The 18,293-nt window shown below is 36.5% G+C and overlaps 5 protein-coding genes across 5 annotated transcripts; 1 reads left to right on the forward strand and 4 right to left on the reverse strand.

Moving 5' to 3' along the window:
• On the reverse strand, nucleotides 504-3,185 carry LOC107622825 (F-box/LRR-repeat protein 12). The gene is made up of 2 exons (XM_016324871.2): nucleotides 2,930-3,185; nucleotides 504-2,182 (listed from the first exon to the last, which is right to left on the reverse strand). Exon 2 carries the CDS (start codon nucleotides 1,827-1,829, stop codon nucleotides 660-662), a length of 1,170 nt encoding a protein of 389 aa, XP_016180357.1. The 5' UTR covers nucleotides 1,830-2,182; nucleotides 2,930-3,185; the 3' UTR covers nucleotides 504-659.
• Nucleotides 1,840-4,908, reverse strand: LOC107626599 (uncharacterized protein At4g08330, chloroplastic). Its single transcript, XM_016329504.1, has 2 exons — nucleotides 4,751-4,908; nucleotides 1,840-2,182 (listed from the first exon to the last, which is right to left on the reverse strand). The coding sequence occupies exons 1-2, from the start codon at nucleotides 4,906-4,908 to the stop codon at nucleotides 1,840-1,842; spliced, it is 501 nt and encodes a 166-aa protein (XP_016184990.1).
• LOC107626600 lies at nucleotides 7,856-8,369 on the reverse strand. Its single transcript, XM_016329505.1, has 2 exons — nucleotides 8,181-8,369; nucleotides 7,856-8,110 (listed from the first exon to the last, which is right to left on the reverse strand). Exons 1-2 carry the CDS (start codon nucleotides 8,367-8,369, stop codon nucleotides 7,856-7,858), a joined length of 444 nt encoding a protein of 147 aa, XP_016184991.1.
• On the forward strand, nucleotides 9,602-13,098 carry LOC107622844 (4-hydroxy-tetrahydrodipicolinate reductase 2, chloroplastic). The gene is made up of 8 exons (XM_016324892.2): nucleotides 9,602-9,928; nucleotides 10,508-10,745; nucleotides 11,171-11,304; nucleotides 11,408-11,482; nucleotides 11,766-11,867; nucleotides 12,171-12,280; nucleotides 12,377-12,464; nucleotides 12,803-13,098. Exons 1-8 carry the CDS (start codon nucleotides 9,692-9,694, stop codon nucleotides 12,869-12,871), a joined length of 1,053 nt encoding a protein of 350 aa, XP_016180378.1. The 5' UTR covers nucleotides 9,602-9,691; the 3' UTR covers nucleotides 12,872-13,098.
• LOC107622836 (common plant regulatory factor 1) lies at nucleotides 13,385-18,293 on the reverse strand. The gene is made up of 13 exons (XM_016324881.2): nucleotides 18,056-18,293; nucleotides 16,775-16,877; nucleotides 16,625-16,687; nucleotides 16,197-16,292; nucleotides 16,016-16,096; nucleotides 15,796-15,837; nucleotides 15,540-15,700; nucleotides 15,356-15,404; nucleotides 15,205-15,250; nucleotides 14,558-14,790; nucleotides 14,350-14,427; nucleotides 14,091-14,216; nucleotides 13,385-14,005 (listed from the first exon to the last, which is right to left on the reverse strand). Exons 2-13 carry the CDS (start codon nucleotides 16,835-16,837, stop codon nucleotides 13,766-13,768), a joined length of 1,278 nt encoding a protein of 425 aa, XP_016180367.1. The 5' UTR covers nucleotides 16,838-16,877; nucleotides 18,056-18,293; the 3' UTR covers nucleotides 13,385-13,765.

Consider the following 18,293-nt stretch of genomic DNA (forward strand, 5'->3'; position numbering starts at 1 on the left):
ATATTATATTAATATTAATGTACAATTTAATTTTCTCAATATTTTTAATTTTTTATTATATATTATTTTAAATAATTTTTTATTTTTATAATTAATAATACATATTCTTAAATATGTAATTATATTTAAGTATGTCTAAACATGTTTGGATAAATATTTTTAGTTTTTATTAAAACAGCTAAATACAAAAGATAAGTACATCAAATAATTATAAGATGGGTGACATATCTGATATGTGTCTAATACGCACGCACAACAATTTAATGAAATATAAATGATTCATAGATGATGATCATATCTAAAGCAACAAAAAAATAAAATCTATGATGAATATATATCAATAATATCCAAATAATGCAGTTCACATAAAGCAACCACAAGTTTTTAACGGAAATGTTTGGTAACCAAAGAAAATCAGCCAAAAACAGTCATAACTTGCCTTATTTAGCATTCATTAATTGTTGCGATAATTAATAAATGCTAAATAAGACAAGTTCTGACCGTTTTTTTTTTTTTTTTGTCTCCCTAGCATTACCTGTTTTTAAATATCCAAATTTCCAAACAACTGATTTATAAAGCTCAGTTGTAGAGAAAGATAGTTCTCTTCTAAACACAACAAATTTAACATCTTCAGTGACAAATAAATCTATCAACAAGTATCATCTGAATTCCAAGAAAGGTGGGTTTAAAGACAAAACCTCTTCCTCCTTCACACAAACCTCAGCTCTCTGAGACTTAAACAACTCTACTGCGACAGGCGAAAGGCGAATACAACCGCTCAAGTATAGAGTGGACAGACTCTTACAACCGTCTCGCAACGCCTCTAGGCTACCGTTGCAAAGATTGCGACAGCGGTTAACATGTAATGTCTTCAAGTTCTTACAGTATAACCCCACTGCTTGCCATCCAGATATGCTAACCTCATGGCACAAGGCTAAGTTCCACTCTTCAAGTAGTGGACATCCCTTGGCAATCGCTGCGATTGAGGCATCGGAAACAGTCCTGCACATTCGAAAGTTTAGGATTTTAATGCTCGAGGAAGATCCTATTCCGGCCAAGGGATCTCCAAGTGGAGACCAACTCAAACAAGAAACATTGAGATACTCTAATCCGCCACCACTAACAATTCCGGTTACCCCATCCGGCTTAAGCATACAAGATTCAGCCTCTATGTATGCAAGAGTGTTTGAACATCCCTTAAAGCCAACACCAGTTATGCCCTCACAATGTGATATGTTAACCCCTTTAAGGCGGCGACAAGCCTGCGTAAGAGCCTTTAAACCATTGTCAGATATTTGTATGCAGTAGGAGAGGTTTGCATATTCCATAAGGAAGCAAGCATTGGCTAAAGTCTCCAATCCCAAGTCGGTAATACCCGGGCATCGATAAAGACTAATCGATGTTAATAGGGGACAACCAGAAGCAACCAAGGACAGTCCATAGTCAGTGACTTTCAAGCAAAAATCTAAATTAAGTTTCTGCAAATCCGAGCCGTAGTTGAGCAAACGAGTCAATCCTGCATCATTTAGCTCTCTGCAGCCAGATAAGCATAAAGATTCTAAATGCTGAAAGCGCCTTAGCAGCTTATGAAGATGGAGTGTGTGAATGTCAAGAACCTTTTTGGACAAAGAGGAAGGAGTTAACAAAGTGAATGAACACGAAAATTGCAATGACCGGCGACTGGAATCATGAATGCCTAGCCATCGACGACAAGTCAAGCCAAATGATTCACGATCCGTGGGACTATCTAAACCATGGAAGATAACAGTGAGGCAATCATCTGGAAGGTGCATGATTGAGGTTGCATTATTTCTAGAAAGATCTCCCATGTCGACCTGTTCAAGATTCTTCTGAAGAGGGTTGTAATGAACGAATCTTTATGGCAAATTTTCTAGAGCTAGATGAAATAGGAGATTCAAATCCACAAAGAACAGGTGTTTCTCTATCATAACCATAACCAATATGAACCCCACACTTGCGGCAGAGCAATTTAGTCTTCGAACGATGACCAAACCAAGGGACAGGAAAACAATTTATTTCATCAACCTGTGTAAATCGGCTAAGATCAACTGAAGAAAAAGAGATTGATCCTTTCTTAACAGACTTTTGATACTGAGATGCAATGTTAGATGTGATTCGGTTCGATGATGACAAATTCAAAGGGTATCCACAAGAGCCACAACTGCAATGAACACCAGAATTTCAAAATGTATATCATACAAATTGCAAAAGAAAACAAAAAAGATAAAAATAAAAACAAGAAAGATAAGAACACAATATAAAGCACCAACCAACTCACACACTCATAGAAAAAGCATCAAATCCAAATACAAAACACAAGACTAGATGCATGCTAACAACATGAACATTCCCAACAACCACTTTCATCAACAATCAAATCAAGGCATAATTAAGAATTAAGATATACACTCACTGATTAAATTCAAATCCAAAACACCAAACATGCTAAATGCTTTCATAGTAAAAGCCGTCTCTTTGAGGGAATAATTGGGAGAAAAAAAAGATAAACTCAACATCCAAAAAGGCATAAAGAATTATATCTACATGCACTAAAGGGAATATCAAAATCTGCAATTAGTGATTATATTTCTATTTTCCAAGTCACATGATTCATGTTCCAGCACATGGCTTCTCAACAAGCTGACACCTTTAAGAATTGGGTGCCGGCAACATCTAAATTCTAAACACCTCACATCACAAAAATCATAAAAAGATGACATCAAATACAAAATCTACCCAAAGGGTATCACAAACAATATAGCCAACATCAATCAAAACAGAGAACAGAACAAAAATTACAAATTTTTAAACCCATAATTACCAAATAGCATATGAATAAAAGAATTAAAATCTGAGAAAAGACTCGGAATTAGAGAAAAAAGAAAATAAAAAAGGAACAGAGAGATACCTGTAAGAGACGTCAGCTTGGGACATCCTTTTAGTTTTCTCCGAATTGTACGATCATAAGCAGAACTCATCCTCGTCCATTGTCTCAGAGGTTTAAAAAAAATGAATAAATGAGATTTAGAGAAGCTTCAATGTTTGGATTATTCTCAGAAGTGCAGTGTTTTACGTTTACAAGGCACGTTTCCAACACACTTTAAGACTTAACAAAAATACTCCATAAAAGAACAAGGTCAATAAATTAAATTAAATGTGGTTGGTTACTTGGCTTATATAAAAAATGTACTCTGGAATAAAATAAGTTAAATAAATAAAAATGTCCGTGTTTTTTTAATGGATTTGACTTTAAATTTGAATAAAAAATGTATGTGATTTTGACAATAAAAGGAATACTTAAATAACACTTTTAAGTAGGGGTGTACATGGGATGGGTCACATCGGGTTTGGCTTAATCCAGATCCGACCTAAAATATAGATCGGACCTAATTTTTAGACCCTAATCTGATTCTAGACCCGATGAAACCTATGCACCTTCGTGCCGGGTAAAAATCGGGTAAAAATCGGATGAAAATCAGATGAAAACCGAGTCTTTAGCATGTAAAAATTACCTAATCGCCAACCATTATTTCACAATTCACATAGTAAAATTCACTTAAAAAAATATAACAAGAACCAACCATTCTTTAAAATTAAAGCATAACCATAATCAATACTAATATTGTCTAATAACACCAAATATTTAAATCAATACAAATAACACAATTTATGCATTAGTCTAAAGTTTTATACATTTTAAACATAAAACATTAACTTATAATCTTATAATGACTAATAACACAAAATATTAAGGTTTACAATATTTAAATTCCACATAAGAATAGCCATCATTCATCACTAATAACACAAAATATTAATTGTGTATGATGACCGGATCACTGGGTCGAGTTCGGGCGACCCGAGTTATGGCCCGGACCCGACCCGAAATAATGATCGGATCTATTTTTGAGACCCTTACCCGATCCTAGACCCGATAAAATCACACTAAATTAGTCTCTAAAGTGTTCGGGGCCGGATCGAATCTTCGGATCGGATCGAGCCATGTACACCCCTACTTTTAAGTTTATCTACTTGATATTATAATCTATAAACCATAAATTTTAAAATTTAAAAGACTAAGTTAAGTTGGAATTAATCAATTATCTCTTTGTCTATTGATAACATAATATTATAGGATAGTTTGGAAGTGTTTGAATGAAAAAAAATTAGTTTAACTTATATTTACCTTTTTAAAACAAAATGTAGGAAATATATCAATCACAATTGCAATTTATCGTAATATATAAAATAGAACTATTTACATAAGATTATACATAAAAAGGTCTAAGTCACAATTATATAATATTTACTTTAAAATGAATCTAAAAAGATGTTTATTACAAGTTTCCAAGTTGTTAAAAAAAGGTAAGAGTAAACTACCATTTGTATCCACGAAAGTTAAAAACGCTGACAAATCTACCCACAAAAGACAGAAACTACCAAATATATCCATCAATCATGAGTTCCGTGGGACGAAACTAACCAATCCGTATTCCGGTGTTGATTTCGTCAGTAACACTCCCTATGTGGCATTTCACGGCGTGACATGGCTTGGGGGCTGCACACGTGGATGTTATAATTACAATTAGTTAAAAAAATATTTGAATTATGAATTTTTTTTTTGAAAAAGAAAGGGAAATTAGAAATGAACAGTTAGCAAAGGTTTTCCATCTTCGCGCGTTTCAGAGAACAAAGGGTAGAGACCTAGGAAGAAACTGTTCATCTTCACCACTCATAGAAAACCTCCAAGGCCGACGATAATCTCCGTATTGAAGAGAGGGTGCTTGTTGGTGTGGCTCGTTTCAGCGGGTGGAATTGCGTGGTGTCATCCATAGGTAAGAAGTAACCGTTGATCTCTATGTCATGGTTTTCTTGTTTTCGATGCATGGTTGTGGAAACTGAGTTTTCATTAGGGTGTGCTTGTAGTTGCTATGATTTGGTTGTTAATTAGGGTTTGTCTGTTTGCAGATGGCAACTGTCCACATTACGTTAGTCATTAGTCACAGAGAAAAATTTGAAAAGGGTGATGATGGCAGACTGGCTTACGTTGGGGGTGAGAAAACAGAGATTGAACGAGTGAATGTCGATACCCTAAATAGGTTCTTCGTGAATGACTTAGTAAAGGATATAGGGTACACTGATGTGTGCGAGCTTTACTGGCTTCAACCTGGGATGGAGTTGGATGGTGGGTTGAGGTTGCTTAGACGTGACATGGATGTGGTGGCTATGTATGAAGCAGCGATTGCTAATGGGAGGAGAATTGAGGTGTTCACTGAGCATCCAGTTAACCTTCCTGAGTTTGCAGAAGAAACTAATGAACCTGAACCGGAGCGTGAGAATTTAAATGTTACGAAAATCCAAGTCAAGCACAGAACCAAAGTGTGTGTTAGGAGACCCCCAACCCCAAAGAAGAAGCACAAGAGAGTGGTGAAGATTAAGGATCAAACCAGAGGAATGCCTGGACCAGATACCCAAACAAAGGATGATGCGGTGGACAAAGATGTTCATCCTACCACAACAAACATACAACAACCAAAAGTAGGCAGTGAGGAACCAACTCTCCCCACACACTCACCAAAGGTAACCTTTGAAGAGCCACCAAGGATCATTCAGACCCCAGATGCACCCACCGAACCCAATTTGTCTCCACATGAGCCATTGGACAAGACTCCTCCAAAGACTCAACAACCACATGTGTCAGTTGGAAGTGAAGAAACAGGGCACCCAAATCCAGTTTCTGCGGAGTCAGTGGCACCCACAGTTGATAAAGAGCCTGCGAATTCTAATGAGGTTTTCACACAATATATTCCACAACCTTGCAACGAACCAGAGTCTCAGGAGCAGAGCTTTCAACCTGAGAATGAAACACATTGCGAAGGTTCTCAACCTAGCAGTTCACAGCCTGAACCGTCTACAAACCCAGATGTGGGTGCTGGTAGTCCAAAGAAGCGGAAGAGACGATCAACAGTTAGGCCTCCTCCATCAGGACAAACCTTCATACCTAACCAGGATCCAAACAAGCATCATTCAATCTTTATACCTGTGGAGGGTGAAGATATGGCTGAGCCAAGTGCAGGGATGCATTGTTACGAGTCTGAAGAGCTGGATTCTGTTGCAAGTGATGATGAAGACAGTCAGCAAGCAGCATTTCCTCAAGCTAATCCCGATGCTCCAGTGAGGGACGTAAGGCTGGAGGTTGGGATGAAATTTGAGAATCTATAGCATTTCAAGAAGGCAGTTAGGAAGTTCAACATCAACCTAAGGCGCAGCATATTCTTTCCTAGAGTTGATTCAACTAGGTGCAAAGCCATATGTTATGAGGAGGATTACCCATGGCAGATATATTGTGCAAAATGGTCATTTCCATTAAGCTTCCAGGTGAAGACCTTTGTCAACGAACATACCTGCAGCAGAGTTAATAAGAACAAATCTGCGGATGGTAAATGGGTTGTAGAAGAGCTTGAGGACAAGATCCGTGACCATCCAGACATGAGTCAAAGGCAGGCTCAGGATTTTTTCAAGAAGGAGTTTGATGTGATTGTGAATGAGAGGAAGATATACCGTGCAATGGTGAAGGCGAAAGAACTAATAGAAGGATCGGAGATAGCTCAGTATGCACTTCTTCGGGATTATGCTAATGAAATAATAAGGACCAACCCTGGCTCAACCGTGAGGATTAGCACTGATTATGTCGAAGGGACTGGGTATAAATTCAAACGGATTTACATATGCTTGCAAGGTTGTAAGAAGGGCTTTACCAATGGCTGCAGGCCTTTTATCGGGTTAGATGGTACCTTTCTAAAGGGATACTACCCTGGGCAATTGTTGACTGCGATCGGTCACGATGCCAACAACCATATATACCCTATAGCCTATGCTGTGGTGGAGTGCAAATGCAAGGATAGTTGGAAGTGGTTTCTCGAACTTCTCCAAGAAGACGTAGGAGACGCAGCAATCAATGGAATCAACTTTATGTCAGACATGCAGAAGGTAATGGTATCAATTCTTATTGTTCCTGTATGTCTATTGATTTATTTTGCTATCCCATTATACAAGTTACAATGTATATGTCATTATGTCACTCATATGTTTGTATCTGAACAGGAGACCACCCCAGTTAGGCCACCCATTGCAAAAAGGCCACCAAAGAAGAGGAAGAATGTGAGGAGACCGCCACCATCTACTCAGCAACCACGACCTCCTCCACCTATTGTCAGCCCAACAACACCAACTACTACTAGTTCACCACCTCCAGCCTCTGATGTGCCACCCACCGTGACACCTCAAACTATGCAAGCTGCCTCCCAGGGAACTACATCAAGGTTCATGGAGTTCATGCCAACTCCCACAGTTCGAGTATCAACCTCAAGGAGGTGGCCGCAGCCAGCCTTCCGTCCACCAGCCAAAAAGGGGTCAACAACTGCACACTTGAAGGAGGGGTCAAGCGGAAGCAGCAACTCCACTCCAATTCCGTGAAGCAATAGTTTTATAAGTTATGTTTTTTGTGTAATCCTATTGGCAGTTTATCGCACAATCGTTGGACATGTCACAGACTATGCCGTATTTTCTTTACGTTTTGATAACTCTTAGCAGTATCTTGCACATTTGTGTAAGCCAGTTACTACATACTTATCAGGATATTATGCATGTCTTTGATGTTATTTTGGACCAGAAAGTAAACAACAATTGCAATTAGTACCAGCTAATTTTTGCATCTTACATAACTTATAAGGCTACCTCTGACTTTAATTGAAAAACAGTTGTGTACAAATGACATTTTTTGAATCGATCATGGGTAGATTTGTCATGATCTTACACTAACAACTACTAAGGATCAAACCCTCCTAAGAATCAGATACACAGTGCACACAGCATTACAAACAACAGCCATTGATATCATCATAAGCCAAAACCTAATTTTGCTAAACTCAGCTTCGAAGCTCCCTAATCTGGTGAGCATCTTCACTTGAGCCTCAGCCTCATCAACATCTTCCTGCATCCTTCTTTCCGACAGTGCTCTCCTCAAACCCTCACCCTCCCACTGCCCTTCGATTTCGTCTACCCATGCAAAGAAGTTGCAGTCCGAGTTCTATCCATGGCAAAAAACTAAAATCAGATGCACATTCAACTTCCACATAATAGGGTGTACAACGGGTTACCTTCCAATTGGGACAACGGACGAACCACCTCCCAGGATTCATCGCCGTCCCGGACTGTAACAGCGTCACCCCCAACCCACATAAACATCTGCCATTGAACTTCCTGTCCTGCGCCCGTTTTGAAATTGAGCTTCCAGAGACACTACCGCTGCCATTCGAAGGTGGAGTAAAGAGTTTTTGCCTCGACATTGGTATAATTTCGAAGATTATTGTGAATCTAGGGTTCGTGCTTTGGATGAAAGAATGTTTGAATTTGGGAAATTTGGGAATTGGGGGTAAATTATAACGGTCAGACATGTCAGCAATCCACATGTGCAGCCCCCCAAGCCATGTCACGCCGTGAAATGCCACGTAGGGAGTGTTACTGACGGAGTCAATGCCGGAATACGGATTGGTTAGTTTCGTCCCACGGAACTCATGATTGATGGATACATTTGGTAGTTTCTATCTTTTGTGGGTAGATTTGTCAGCGTTTTCAACTTCCGTGGTACAAATGGTAGTTTACTCAAAATGTAAAGTACTAGACACAATGAGTGAGAAATGGAAAAAGCTATAATCAATTTTATAATTTTCATAGTTATTGCTTAAGTTTTGTTTTAATATTATTGTTAATAATTTTAAAAGTATGTGTAAATTAATTAATAAAAAATGTTCTTGTAGAATAAAATACATAACAAAAGAAACAATAATATGATTACTTAATGATAGGGTGTTCGCGGTGCGGTTTGGTTCGGTTTTAAGGAAAAAAGTCATCCGATCCGAACGCTTAATTTATGTGCGGTGCGGTTTGGATGAACTTTTTTTGAAAATCCGATCCGATCCGATCCGATCCGATTACAAGCGGTTTGGATCGGTTTGGATTTGTGGTTTTTTAAATAAAAAAAATTAAATACATATAACATGTCTTAACATCAAATTTTAAATAATCAACAATAACATAACAAGTCTTAACATATCTTAAAAAACTAACGATAACATAACAATAGAAATAAAATTATAGATTAGTTAAAATAAATAAAAAAAAATAATACATGAATAATATAAAAATGTATAACAAATTGAACATGTTATAAATATAATTGTAAATATAATAATAAAATAATAATATTATAGCACATTATGCGGTTTGGATTGGATTGAATCAGTTATGAAAAGTAGATCCGAAATTCGATCCAATCCAGCGGTTTGCAAAAAATAGAATCCAATCAAATCCGAATTAGTGCGGTTTTAATCGGTTTTCGGTTTGGATTGGATTGGATGAGCGATTTAATTTGGATCGGTTTGGATTTGAACACCCACATATAAATTATATTTTTAAATATATTTAAGATTTTAAAAATGATATTGTAAATCACCAAAAAAAAGATATTACATTTTAGTAGATACATTACATTTTCCTAAAACCCTAAAAATATCGAAACGTTTCGCAAACCCTATCAAATCTAAATTCCGAAACCTTAAAAGTCTCAAGCCCCTTACTTGGAGCTCATTCACACTCTCTTACCTCATCAATGGCAACCTCAATGCTGAAATCCCCAACCAAATTGCTCCACAATCAGCTCGCGCTCTCTTCCAATGCCAGTAGCAGAATCAGCACAAGGAGTAGCATCGTTGTTCCAGTTTCACACAAGAGAAGAAGCTCGCGTTTGTTCTCCATAGTGTCAATGGCTGCTTCTTCAACCACTCCTGTTCAGACTTTTCTTGAAAAGTCTCCACCTTCGCAGCAGAACCTTGGAGTCCCAATAATGGTGAATAGACTGATGGAAAATGAAAAATTTTCGTTTTTCTAGCTATTGGGTGTATGTTTCGATGCTCAAGTTTTGTTCTTTTTGTTTTTGGGTTAAATATAGTTGTTTTTGAACTCCCATTGCTTTTTGAAGGAAGAAGCTTCTTTTGTATCTCTTTATGTTTGACCATCGGAATTTGCTAATTTAGAGCAGCTTTCATGAATGACATTTTTATAACCAACTCTGTATTGGTTGAGTGATTGAGAAGTTTGTTCCTTTCATCAAACCAAATTAGTAGAATTCCTATTAATAAAGTCCGAGTAATAACCAACTTGAATTGGTCGAGCGATCGGCTCAATAGTTGTCCGCTCAAGCAAGTGTATGGTTCAAATCCCGCCTTGTGTAGATAGTAACTCAGCAGACCTTAAATGGAGCCTTGGTCCGTGAAAGATTAGTCCTTAGCTTGCCAGGATAAGGGATACTGCTGGAAACAAAAAAAGTCTGAATACTAGCAGTGAAGATGAAAGAAAAATTGCATTTTGTAAAGCTAAACTTTGAAAAAAGAAGATTACTTATTTTCGTTATGTTCGAAATTTTCAGGTTAATGCATGTACTGGGAAAATGGGAAAAGCTGTGATCAATGCAGCCGAAGCTGCTGGAGTGTATGTTGTTCCTGTGTCTTTTGGGTGTGAAGAGGAGGCTGGACAGACATTTCAGATTGGTGAAAAGGAGTTCCTTGTGCAAGGTCCTTCTGATAGAGAAACTGTGCTTGCATCTATCCATGATAAGTATCCGAATTTGATTGTTGTGGACTACACAGTGCCAAGTGCAGTTAATGGTATGTATGTTGAAGCATACATGTTTATTTTCTATGATATAATGCACAGTTTGAAATCTTGCTGTTAACAAATGAAACATGTTATAAAGTTGTATATACATAGTGTTTTTCTCACAATTTGATCTTGAAATGAAATGCATTACATTTCTCTTAGGCTTCTCTTTAGATTTTTGAGTATAGGAATTGATATTATGAAATTCGGTAGCAAAGAATCTGTGGAATGTACTTGGCTCTCTTGTTGATCGGTGTACATTTTAAATGAAATTCACGACGCATATCATGTTTTGCGGTGATGATAACATAATTGTATTTCTGAATTTATGATATATGAGTCGAAGTATTTTATGAAGACTCTTAATAGTATTGCCTCTACTTATGAAATTTCGCTTAGTTATTTACATTTTTCCTCATTTATTGTCATGCAGCCAATGCAGAGTTGTACTGTAAGGTTGGGGTTCCCTTTGTGATGGGTACCACCGGAGGAGATAGGGACCTCTTGCTTAAGACTGTTCAAGACTCGGGGCTTTATGCTGTGATATCGCCACAAATGGGGAAGCAGGTATTATGATTCCAGATAACCTTTTTCAATTTTCAGTATTTTTCACGTCTCTTATACTCCTGTATTCTGAAATCCTTATGCTGTTCTTGTATTATATTATTAGGTAGTTGCTTTTCTTGCGGCCATGGAAATTATGGCAGAGCAATTTCCTGGTGCCTTCTCTGGGTATAACTTACAGGTAGCTCTTTTTGCCACATTTTGGGGGCTGGGATTCGGCTCTAATTGAAACTAAATTGAATATATAGACCCAGAACTGAATTAGTTAATTAAATTTCTTATTACTTTAATGATAATAGCGGATAAGTTGCAGTTATGTTGAAACTACTATCATGCTTATTTTAGTTATACTGAGCAATAATACTAGGTTTCATCAACTTTTTAGTTGTTCTGTTTTTTCTTTAGAAAAGTTAAGCTTCTATTGATGTAACATTAAAATCTGATGCATTCTTCCAAGATATTAGGTAATGGAGTCTCATCAAGCAAGCAAAGTTGATGCATCTGGAACTGCGAAGGCTGTAATTTCCTGCTTCAACAAATTAGGCGTGGATTTCGATATGGATGAGGTGCGTTAGTTCATTTTATAGAACAGTATTCTCTTGATCATTGCCAAACTACTTGCTAGCTGAACCTTCTGTGTACATGGTAAGAATCTAGCTTATTAAATTCTCATATCAATGGCATGTCAAGGATTTTCATGTTTTGGATCACATATTCACATGCCAGTTACCATTAGATTTGCCTTGTCGGGTTGTCCGATTCACTGACAAACTAATTTTGCTTAGATTGAGTTATTGGTTGCAAAATGTAGTTGATTTTCAAAGTAGCATAAATATCACCCTTTCCTCTTTTCCGGATGAATTTGTCAGATACAATTGATCAGGGATCCAAAGGAACAACTTGAAATGGTTGGTGTCCCAGAGGAACACTTGTTAGGTCATGCTTTTCATATGTATCATTTGACATCACCGGACGACACGTAAGAAACAAACGTCACAAACCATTCTCCTCGTTCTCTTTCACATGTTTTAACCATCTTCTTTTTACCGGCTAATACACTTATCGCTTGCTGCAGAGTTACATTCGAGTTCCAACACAACGTTTGCGGTAGATCAATATATGCTGAGGGTACCGTTGATGCTGTACTATTTCTTGCTAAAAAGGTACTCAAACTTGCCTTAATGTAAATTGCATTTGACACCTATATGTGATTAAAGTAGTATTCATTTCTTCAAAGATGCATTTACTACTAGATTGATTGTCCAAAAACCACCCTAAATCATTTGTCTTGTTTAGCTTTTGGTGTCAAAATAGATTCATCAAGTAATGCATTATTGGAAAAGGTCGATTTGTATACAGACCCATTTTATATTGCTTCTAATGACAAGTCAAATTATAATATATGATTCAATGTCTATGTTGGCAATGTATTTTCATATTAATATTCTGTTGTCATGTGCACTGTTTGCAATCTTTGATTGTTGATTTTATATGAGTGCAGATTGAAGAGAAGGATAATAAAAGATTATACAACATGATTGATGTTCTTAGAGAAGGCAACATGAGATGAGAAGCTATGGTTCGGATCTCAGTTTGTACAAGTTGCTAAGAAGAGATTTGATATATCCCTATGGTTTTTGAAAACCAATCAGTAATTTAGCTTCTATTTATTTTTCCTTTTGTTTTTGGATGAGAATAATGTAGCTTCTATTTAATTGTTCTCATGTTGAGGATAGTAGTATTATCGGGAACAAGAATTTAACTTCGGTTTCTAAAATCTTGCAATCACTTTTTCTCTCTTTTAATTTTCTAGTATCATTAAATATAAAATAAACATGTAATACCTATCACCAATATTTCAAATAAAAGAGATTACATATACAGGAATAGCTTAAATGTCAATCTAGAGAAATATGAACTCAACAATTTTCTTTAGAAAAAATAATTCAAGTTCAAAATTACTTATAACCAAATGCTCTTGCGGAAAGAAATATAGAATTTTAAAACATAATTCCCAAAAATAATTTGTTCCCAAAAGTGGGAATTGAGTGCAGATTAAATAGTAGGACTACCTTCACCAAACTTAAGAGATGTCAATCAAACTTGATAAATATTAGAAATATCAGATTGTTCATAGAGTAGGAATACCTTAAACCAAGGAGGTCCACACCAATCAACACCACAACCAATTATGCAATGGTTCAACAACCATTTCTAAAAGTCTAAACTAAATCTCTAGTTCCCTTCAATTTACAAACATTTTAAGTTGTCATAATCTACTTGTCACATCTAATAGAATACAGTTTTTTGTCCTAAAAAAAAAAAAAAAACTGAAAAGCAAATTCTTGATGGATTTTCATATCCTAAAATTCAGCTGATCCATCCCCTTCTGAAAACTGTTAGCACTCAGCAGTAATTTTGGGCTTGTAATATGCCAAAACTAAAGCCAGAACAATCATTGGTCTCAACCAGCTGCGACAGCATCAGCTCTAGGATTTGTATCCATTAGTTGATGCAGCTTTGCCCCAGAGTTTGATTTGTTCTCACAAAAATCAGTTTCCTCAGCAGTTCTATCATCAGAACTAGAATTATTGTTAACTCTTGATAGTAAGTTTTCTGTACTCACAGGGGTAGCCCTGTTGCTGTCAGTGTTGTTCAAAACTATCTCATCTGCTGGTCCCAGTTGAGCATTTTTCAGTTTTTCCTGAATTCAATTAATTAAATAATTAGTCTGGGAAAATATATCTATGAAGCACAAAGATACAAGAAAGGATATTATAGAAAAATACCCTTAATGTAGTATTCTCCACCCTCAGTTTCTCAGAACTGTCACTCAATTGATTTATCTCTGATTTCAACGACACATTCTCAGCAGTCAAGTTTTCGACTTTTCGTGCCAATTCTTCAGCCTCAGCCTGATCAGACAAAATATGAACGTTACTGACAAGGTTTCAACTTTTGATTGTTTTTTAGTATTTCATGATAGACAAGCATTGCATAAAGAAAATAAGTCAATGAAACAAAACTGCAATATGTAAATATATATACCTGCTTCCTTAGCCTGGACCTTCTGGCAGATTCACGGTTTGACTGTTTCCTCCTCTCACGTTTCAGCTCACGCTCGTTCTAAGAGAATTCAAACACGATGAAGATTCATCATTACTATTAGCATGCATTTCATAAGCACTTCAAATGAACCATATGTGAATACTGAATAGTAACCACTGGGAAGTGATCATTCATAATCTGGTCATACCTGTATCCAAGCTTCTGAAGGCATAACTGCACAAGGTTGTGGCCCATTTGGGGAATTTGTCCTAGGATGTAGAGATGCAGGGTTCATCAACTCCAGTGCTGTGGTCATACCTGAAGAAACAACAGGTGCAGCTAATGTTCCTGTAATACTGATTGGGGCAGTTGCAATCGTCTTATTGGCTGCATTCTCTTTAGGGGCCGGACTGTCTTGTATCTCAGTTTTCCCTTCCCCGTCTGCTTGTGCAGTAGGTATTTATAAGTACCAATACAAAGAATTATTTTGACAACAATACTCTAGAATGAATATTTCCATATACTCGTATATAAGTATTGTATTCAGGATGTTAAGTAACAGACATTGATCACCGGTAACTGCATGAATAGGATACAAGGAAGTAATAACTTGACCATCTAAAGTCTGAAAACCAGGTAATCTCACCTTAACATTAGTCACACCAAAAGGAATATAAAAGTTTGCATAATTTCACCATATCGTACACAAACAACAGGAGCAACAACTAATCAGAAACATACTTGATGAACTGATTGACCTCATACATAAAGTAATGACTAGAGAAGCATGATTATGATCCAGGACAAGTATTAAATTCATTCAAGAGGTCACATTTAGTGAAGAACAAGTCATACCAGTTGTTGGTGTTCCATCACGTCTTCTTTTCCTTGTTTGATTAGTCTGGGCATAGCATTGGCAAATATCATAAGTATTTTAAGTTACAATAACAACAAAGTCTTATCCCACTAGGTGGGTCCGGCTATCAAAATATTAGTAGATTCTTACCCCTGCAGTGTTGCCATCACTTCCATCACTGGAACCTTCAGTGTCCACACTGTTGACATCATAAATGTATTCAGTTACATATATGATCCCAATAGAATAGCACGCTCATGGTCCAATCTTCTATACTAAAGGAGAGGAAGAATATTCATTTCAATTATATAATACAGAAGGAAAAGTGGCATACCTCTGTGATAGCCTGTTTTCCGCTCCACGCTCTGCACTTCCAGTGTTGCCATTGCCTATTGACATTGCCAGCCCATCAAATCCTTTCAATTTTTTCATTAAACCCTGATCAGTATTTCCAGATAATTTGGTTGGTGTTTCTACGCTTGAAGGAGTCCCAGCCTGCATTATTTCATTATCAAGACTCAATTTTTTTTTTTACAATGTTCAGGAAATCAAGAGAGTAGGAAATGATTTCGGAGAAATCCAAAACTTACAGCAGGCGAAGTCGGAACTCCCTGACCATGTGCATGAGGCCCCTATATTTTATCAAATGAGACTCATAAGCTAATAGGAAAAACTTGTACCAACAGGGCATATATAAAGAATGGAAAACTTTTGTATTGACCACTTCAGTGTTCATAAATCAATTGCCAAGGTTCATTACAAGAATATCAAAGAATGATGTTATAAACAGTTTCAAGAATTCATACTTACAATAGCAACTGCAGGGTGAGCATAAACCCCTCCATGCGAATAGATTGCTGCATAAGGCGGCCCATAAGGTGGCATCATAGGCTGGAAGAAACATAAGTTGGTAAATTATTCATCTCCACCAGGACGTATCACAACATCTACTCAAAAACAAAGAATGGTGATAAGTACAATACAATAATACCTGTGGTGGTCCCCACATGTATGGATGAGGAGCATGACCATTAGCCACAGCCGAGTTATAGTATGGGGGCATGTTGACTCTTGGTCCATAATATGCCTGAGAATATATATACTTTAAAGTCACCATAAGTAATTTCTAGAAGGTAGTTATTTTCAAAAGATAAAGCAAACCAAAAGGCCAAAATTAATTGAATAATGATTGGAGAACGCATAATTATAGTGCACCATGATCCTATCCTGCAACAATGATTGATAATCCAAACGTTTCCTACCAAATAGACATCTTTCATTGATTCAAATAACTAAGAATGGAAATATGCAGACAACAGTTTTCAAATACTTCATAGCGAAAATGCGGACATGTCTTTTAAACAAGAGGTAGCTAACATTTTATTTAGTGGAAGTGAAGTGAAGGAAAACTTAGGTAACCTGCATGGCACTCCAATCAGGATAAACATGAATATTTTGCTGGTTGGTCTGATTGGTCTGATCCTGTAAGTAAATTTGGAACAATAGTGGTTAGCCACAACCTTCTCCTTCATTGTTTCCATACACACAAAGAAACTGTTCTTAGCTTACCGTTGCTACCGGTGAAGATGACTTTTCAATCTTGGTGGATTTTCCTTCCTCACTGTTTCCCATTAGGTAAGCACCAAAAGAAAACCCAACAACAGTGATTTGGCTGCATTAACAGGAAACCATGTCAGCAACTATCAGCGAGAAAAATGTTGCAATGAAGAAAAGCTAAAATCATAAGCCAAGATTTATGCACTTCAAAACCAACACTTGATCTTAGTCTCCTAGATAGAAGCTAAACATAATCTCTAATCTAAAAACAAATAGTTAATAGGTTATAATGGCAAAAACAAAAAATTAACAAATTCTGCAGAAAGGAAGAGCAATTCCAACATTCAAATCATAGCTCAATAAATAAAACATCAATCACTGAAATCAAAGGGGTAAAGGCAGTGAGAAATTTAGTTCTGTTGAGAAATTCTTAACTACAAACCACATGGCACCACACAAAGATTCATATTTTTTTCTTGATAAGGACAACAAAAAACAATGAAATCAAAGACATGACTAGCTGGTAAATGAAGGAAAGTAAAGGGGTCAATTATGTCATTTTACTACCCCAAAAGGGAAGAGAGAGAGAGTGATGAACTCAAACTAACACGGCATAAGATGGACACAATCAAACCCAAAAGGACAAATCCAGGAAGTTAATGACCAAAAGGTCCCTACAAAACCAAACCTTTCTATCACTTCAATATGGTAACAGGACTATTGAATCTTCTGAATTTGCTTCTTTATACCTAGTTAGTAGATTATAATTTATAGGTTCTATCCTGATTCAATAACCCCCAACCTTCTCTATTCTCTACCCTTACTCCTATTCACCTATTTTATATAAGGAAAATTAAATTCACAAAAAAAAAGTTACCAAACAAACATCCAAAAAACACAAAATTGAATGAATCAAAACACAGACAGCACAGAAATTGATATATTTTAGTTCCTACAATAAGAGATCCATGCAAATCCCAAATCTAGCCTTGTTTAATTAGCTAAAAGTATAGAACTACAAAACAGTGAAATTTTTTTTGTAGATGTTAGACTTCAATTTCCACGAAACAAAACAAAAGTTTCAAAATGGACCACATAATCTCTTCTGCATCTCTCTCAATCTCACTCTCTCCTAATCCTCTTCATAGATTTCTCAAAAATTTTCACTTAATCATAAAAATTTAAAGTTTCATGAATTCAAGTTTCTCTTCTAAAATCCATGAATGAAAATTAAAGGAGTAAAATTTCCCAGTTTAGAACCCAAAAAAAAAGAGTGCTGGAAATTCCACGTACCTGAAAAAAAACGCGCAATTCTTCTCGTCACCGAAAATTAAAATAAAAAAAATTCTCAGCTAAAACCAAACAAAACAAAAGAGAAAAAAAAATGAAGAAGCAATCCGCGTAGCTCAAATGAAGGTTTGAAATGAGAAATCACGCATTTTGTGTCTCTCTACTTTCTCTCTCTATAAAAAACGAGGGAAAGAAAGGTTTGAAGAGAGAGAAAGGTGGGGGTGGTGAAGAAGGAGGAGAA

Source organism: Arachis ipaensis, chromosome B02, assembly GCF_000816755.2.
Source record: "Arachis ipaensis cultivar K30076 chromosome B02, Araip1.1, whole genome shotgun sequence".
Taxonomy (NCBI): Eukaryota; Viridiplantae; Streptophyta; class Magnoliopsida; order Fabales; family Fabaceae; genus Arachis; species Arachis ipaensis.

Excerpts from the sequence above, each read along its gene's own strand:
- LOC107622836 (XM_016324881.2), bottom strand. The coding sequence starts at position 16,837 with ATGGGAAACAGTGAGGAAGGAAAATCCACCAAGATTGAAAAGTCATCT. Across the intron at positions 14,791-15,204 it reads TGATGGAACACCAACAACTG|ACGGGGAAGGGAAAACTGAG; the intron begins GTATGACTTGTT and ends CTGCACAAGCAG. Across the intron at positions 14,428-14,557 it reads CTTCAGAAGCTTGGATACAG|AACGAGCGTGAGCTGAAACG; the intron begins GTATGACCAGAT and ends GAATTCTCTTAG.
- LOC107622825 (XM_016324871.2), bottom strand. The coding sequence starts at position 1,829 with ATGGGAGATCTTTCTAGAAATAATGCAACCTCAATCATGCACCTTCCA.
- LOC107626599 (XM_016329504.1), bottom strand. The coding sequence starts at position 4,908 with ATGCATCGAAAACAAGAAAACCATGACATAGAGATCAACGGTTACTTC. Across the intron at positions 2,183-4,750 it reads TTGGAGGTTTTCTATGAGTG|TTGTGGCTCTTGTGGATACC; the intron begins GTGAAGATGAAC and ends TGTTCATTGCAG.
- LOC107626600 (XM_016329505.1), bottom strand. The coding sequence starts at position 8,369 with ATGTCGAGGCAAAAACTCTTTACTCCACCTTCGAATGGCAGCGGTAGT. Across the intron at positions 8,111-8,180 it reads TCCGTTGTCCCAATTGGAAG|AACTCGGACTGCAACTTCTT; the intron begins GTAACCCGTTGT and ends TGCCATGGATAG.
- LOC107622844 (XM_016324892.2), top strand. The coding sequence starts at position 9,692 with ATGGCAACCTCAATGCTGAAATCCCCAACCAAATTGCTCCACAATCAG. Across the intron at positions 11,305-11,407 it reads CGCCACAAATGGGGAAGCAG|GTAGTTGCTTTTCTTGCGGC; the intron begins GTATTATGATTC and ends TTATATTATTAG. Across the intron at positions 11,483-11,765 it reads TCTCTGGGTATAACTTACAG|GTAATGGAGTCTCATCAAGC; the intron begins GTAGCTCTTTTT and ends CCAAGATATTAG.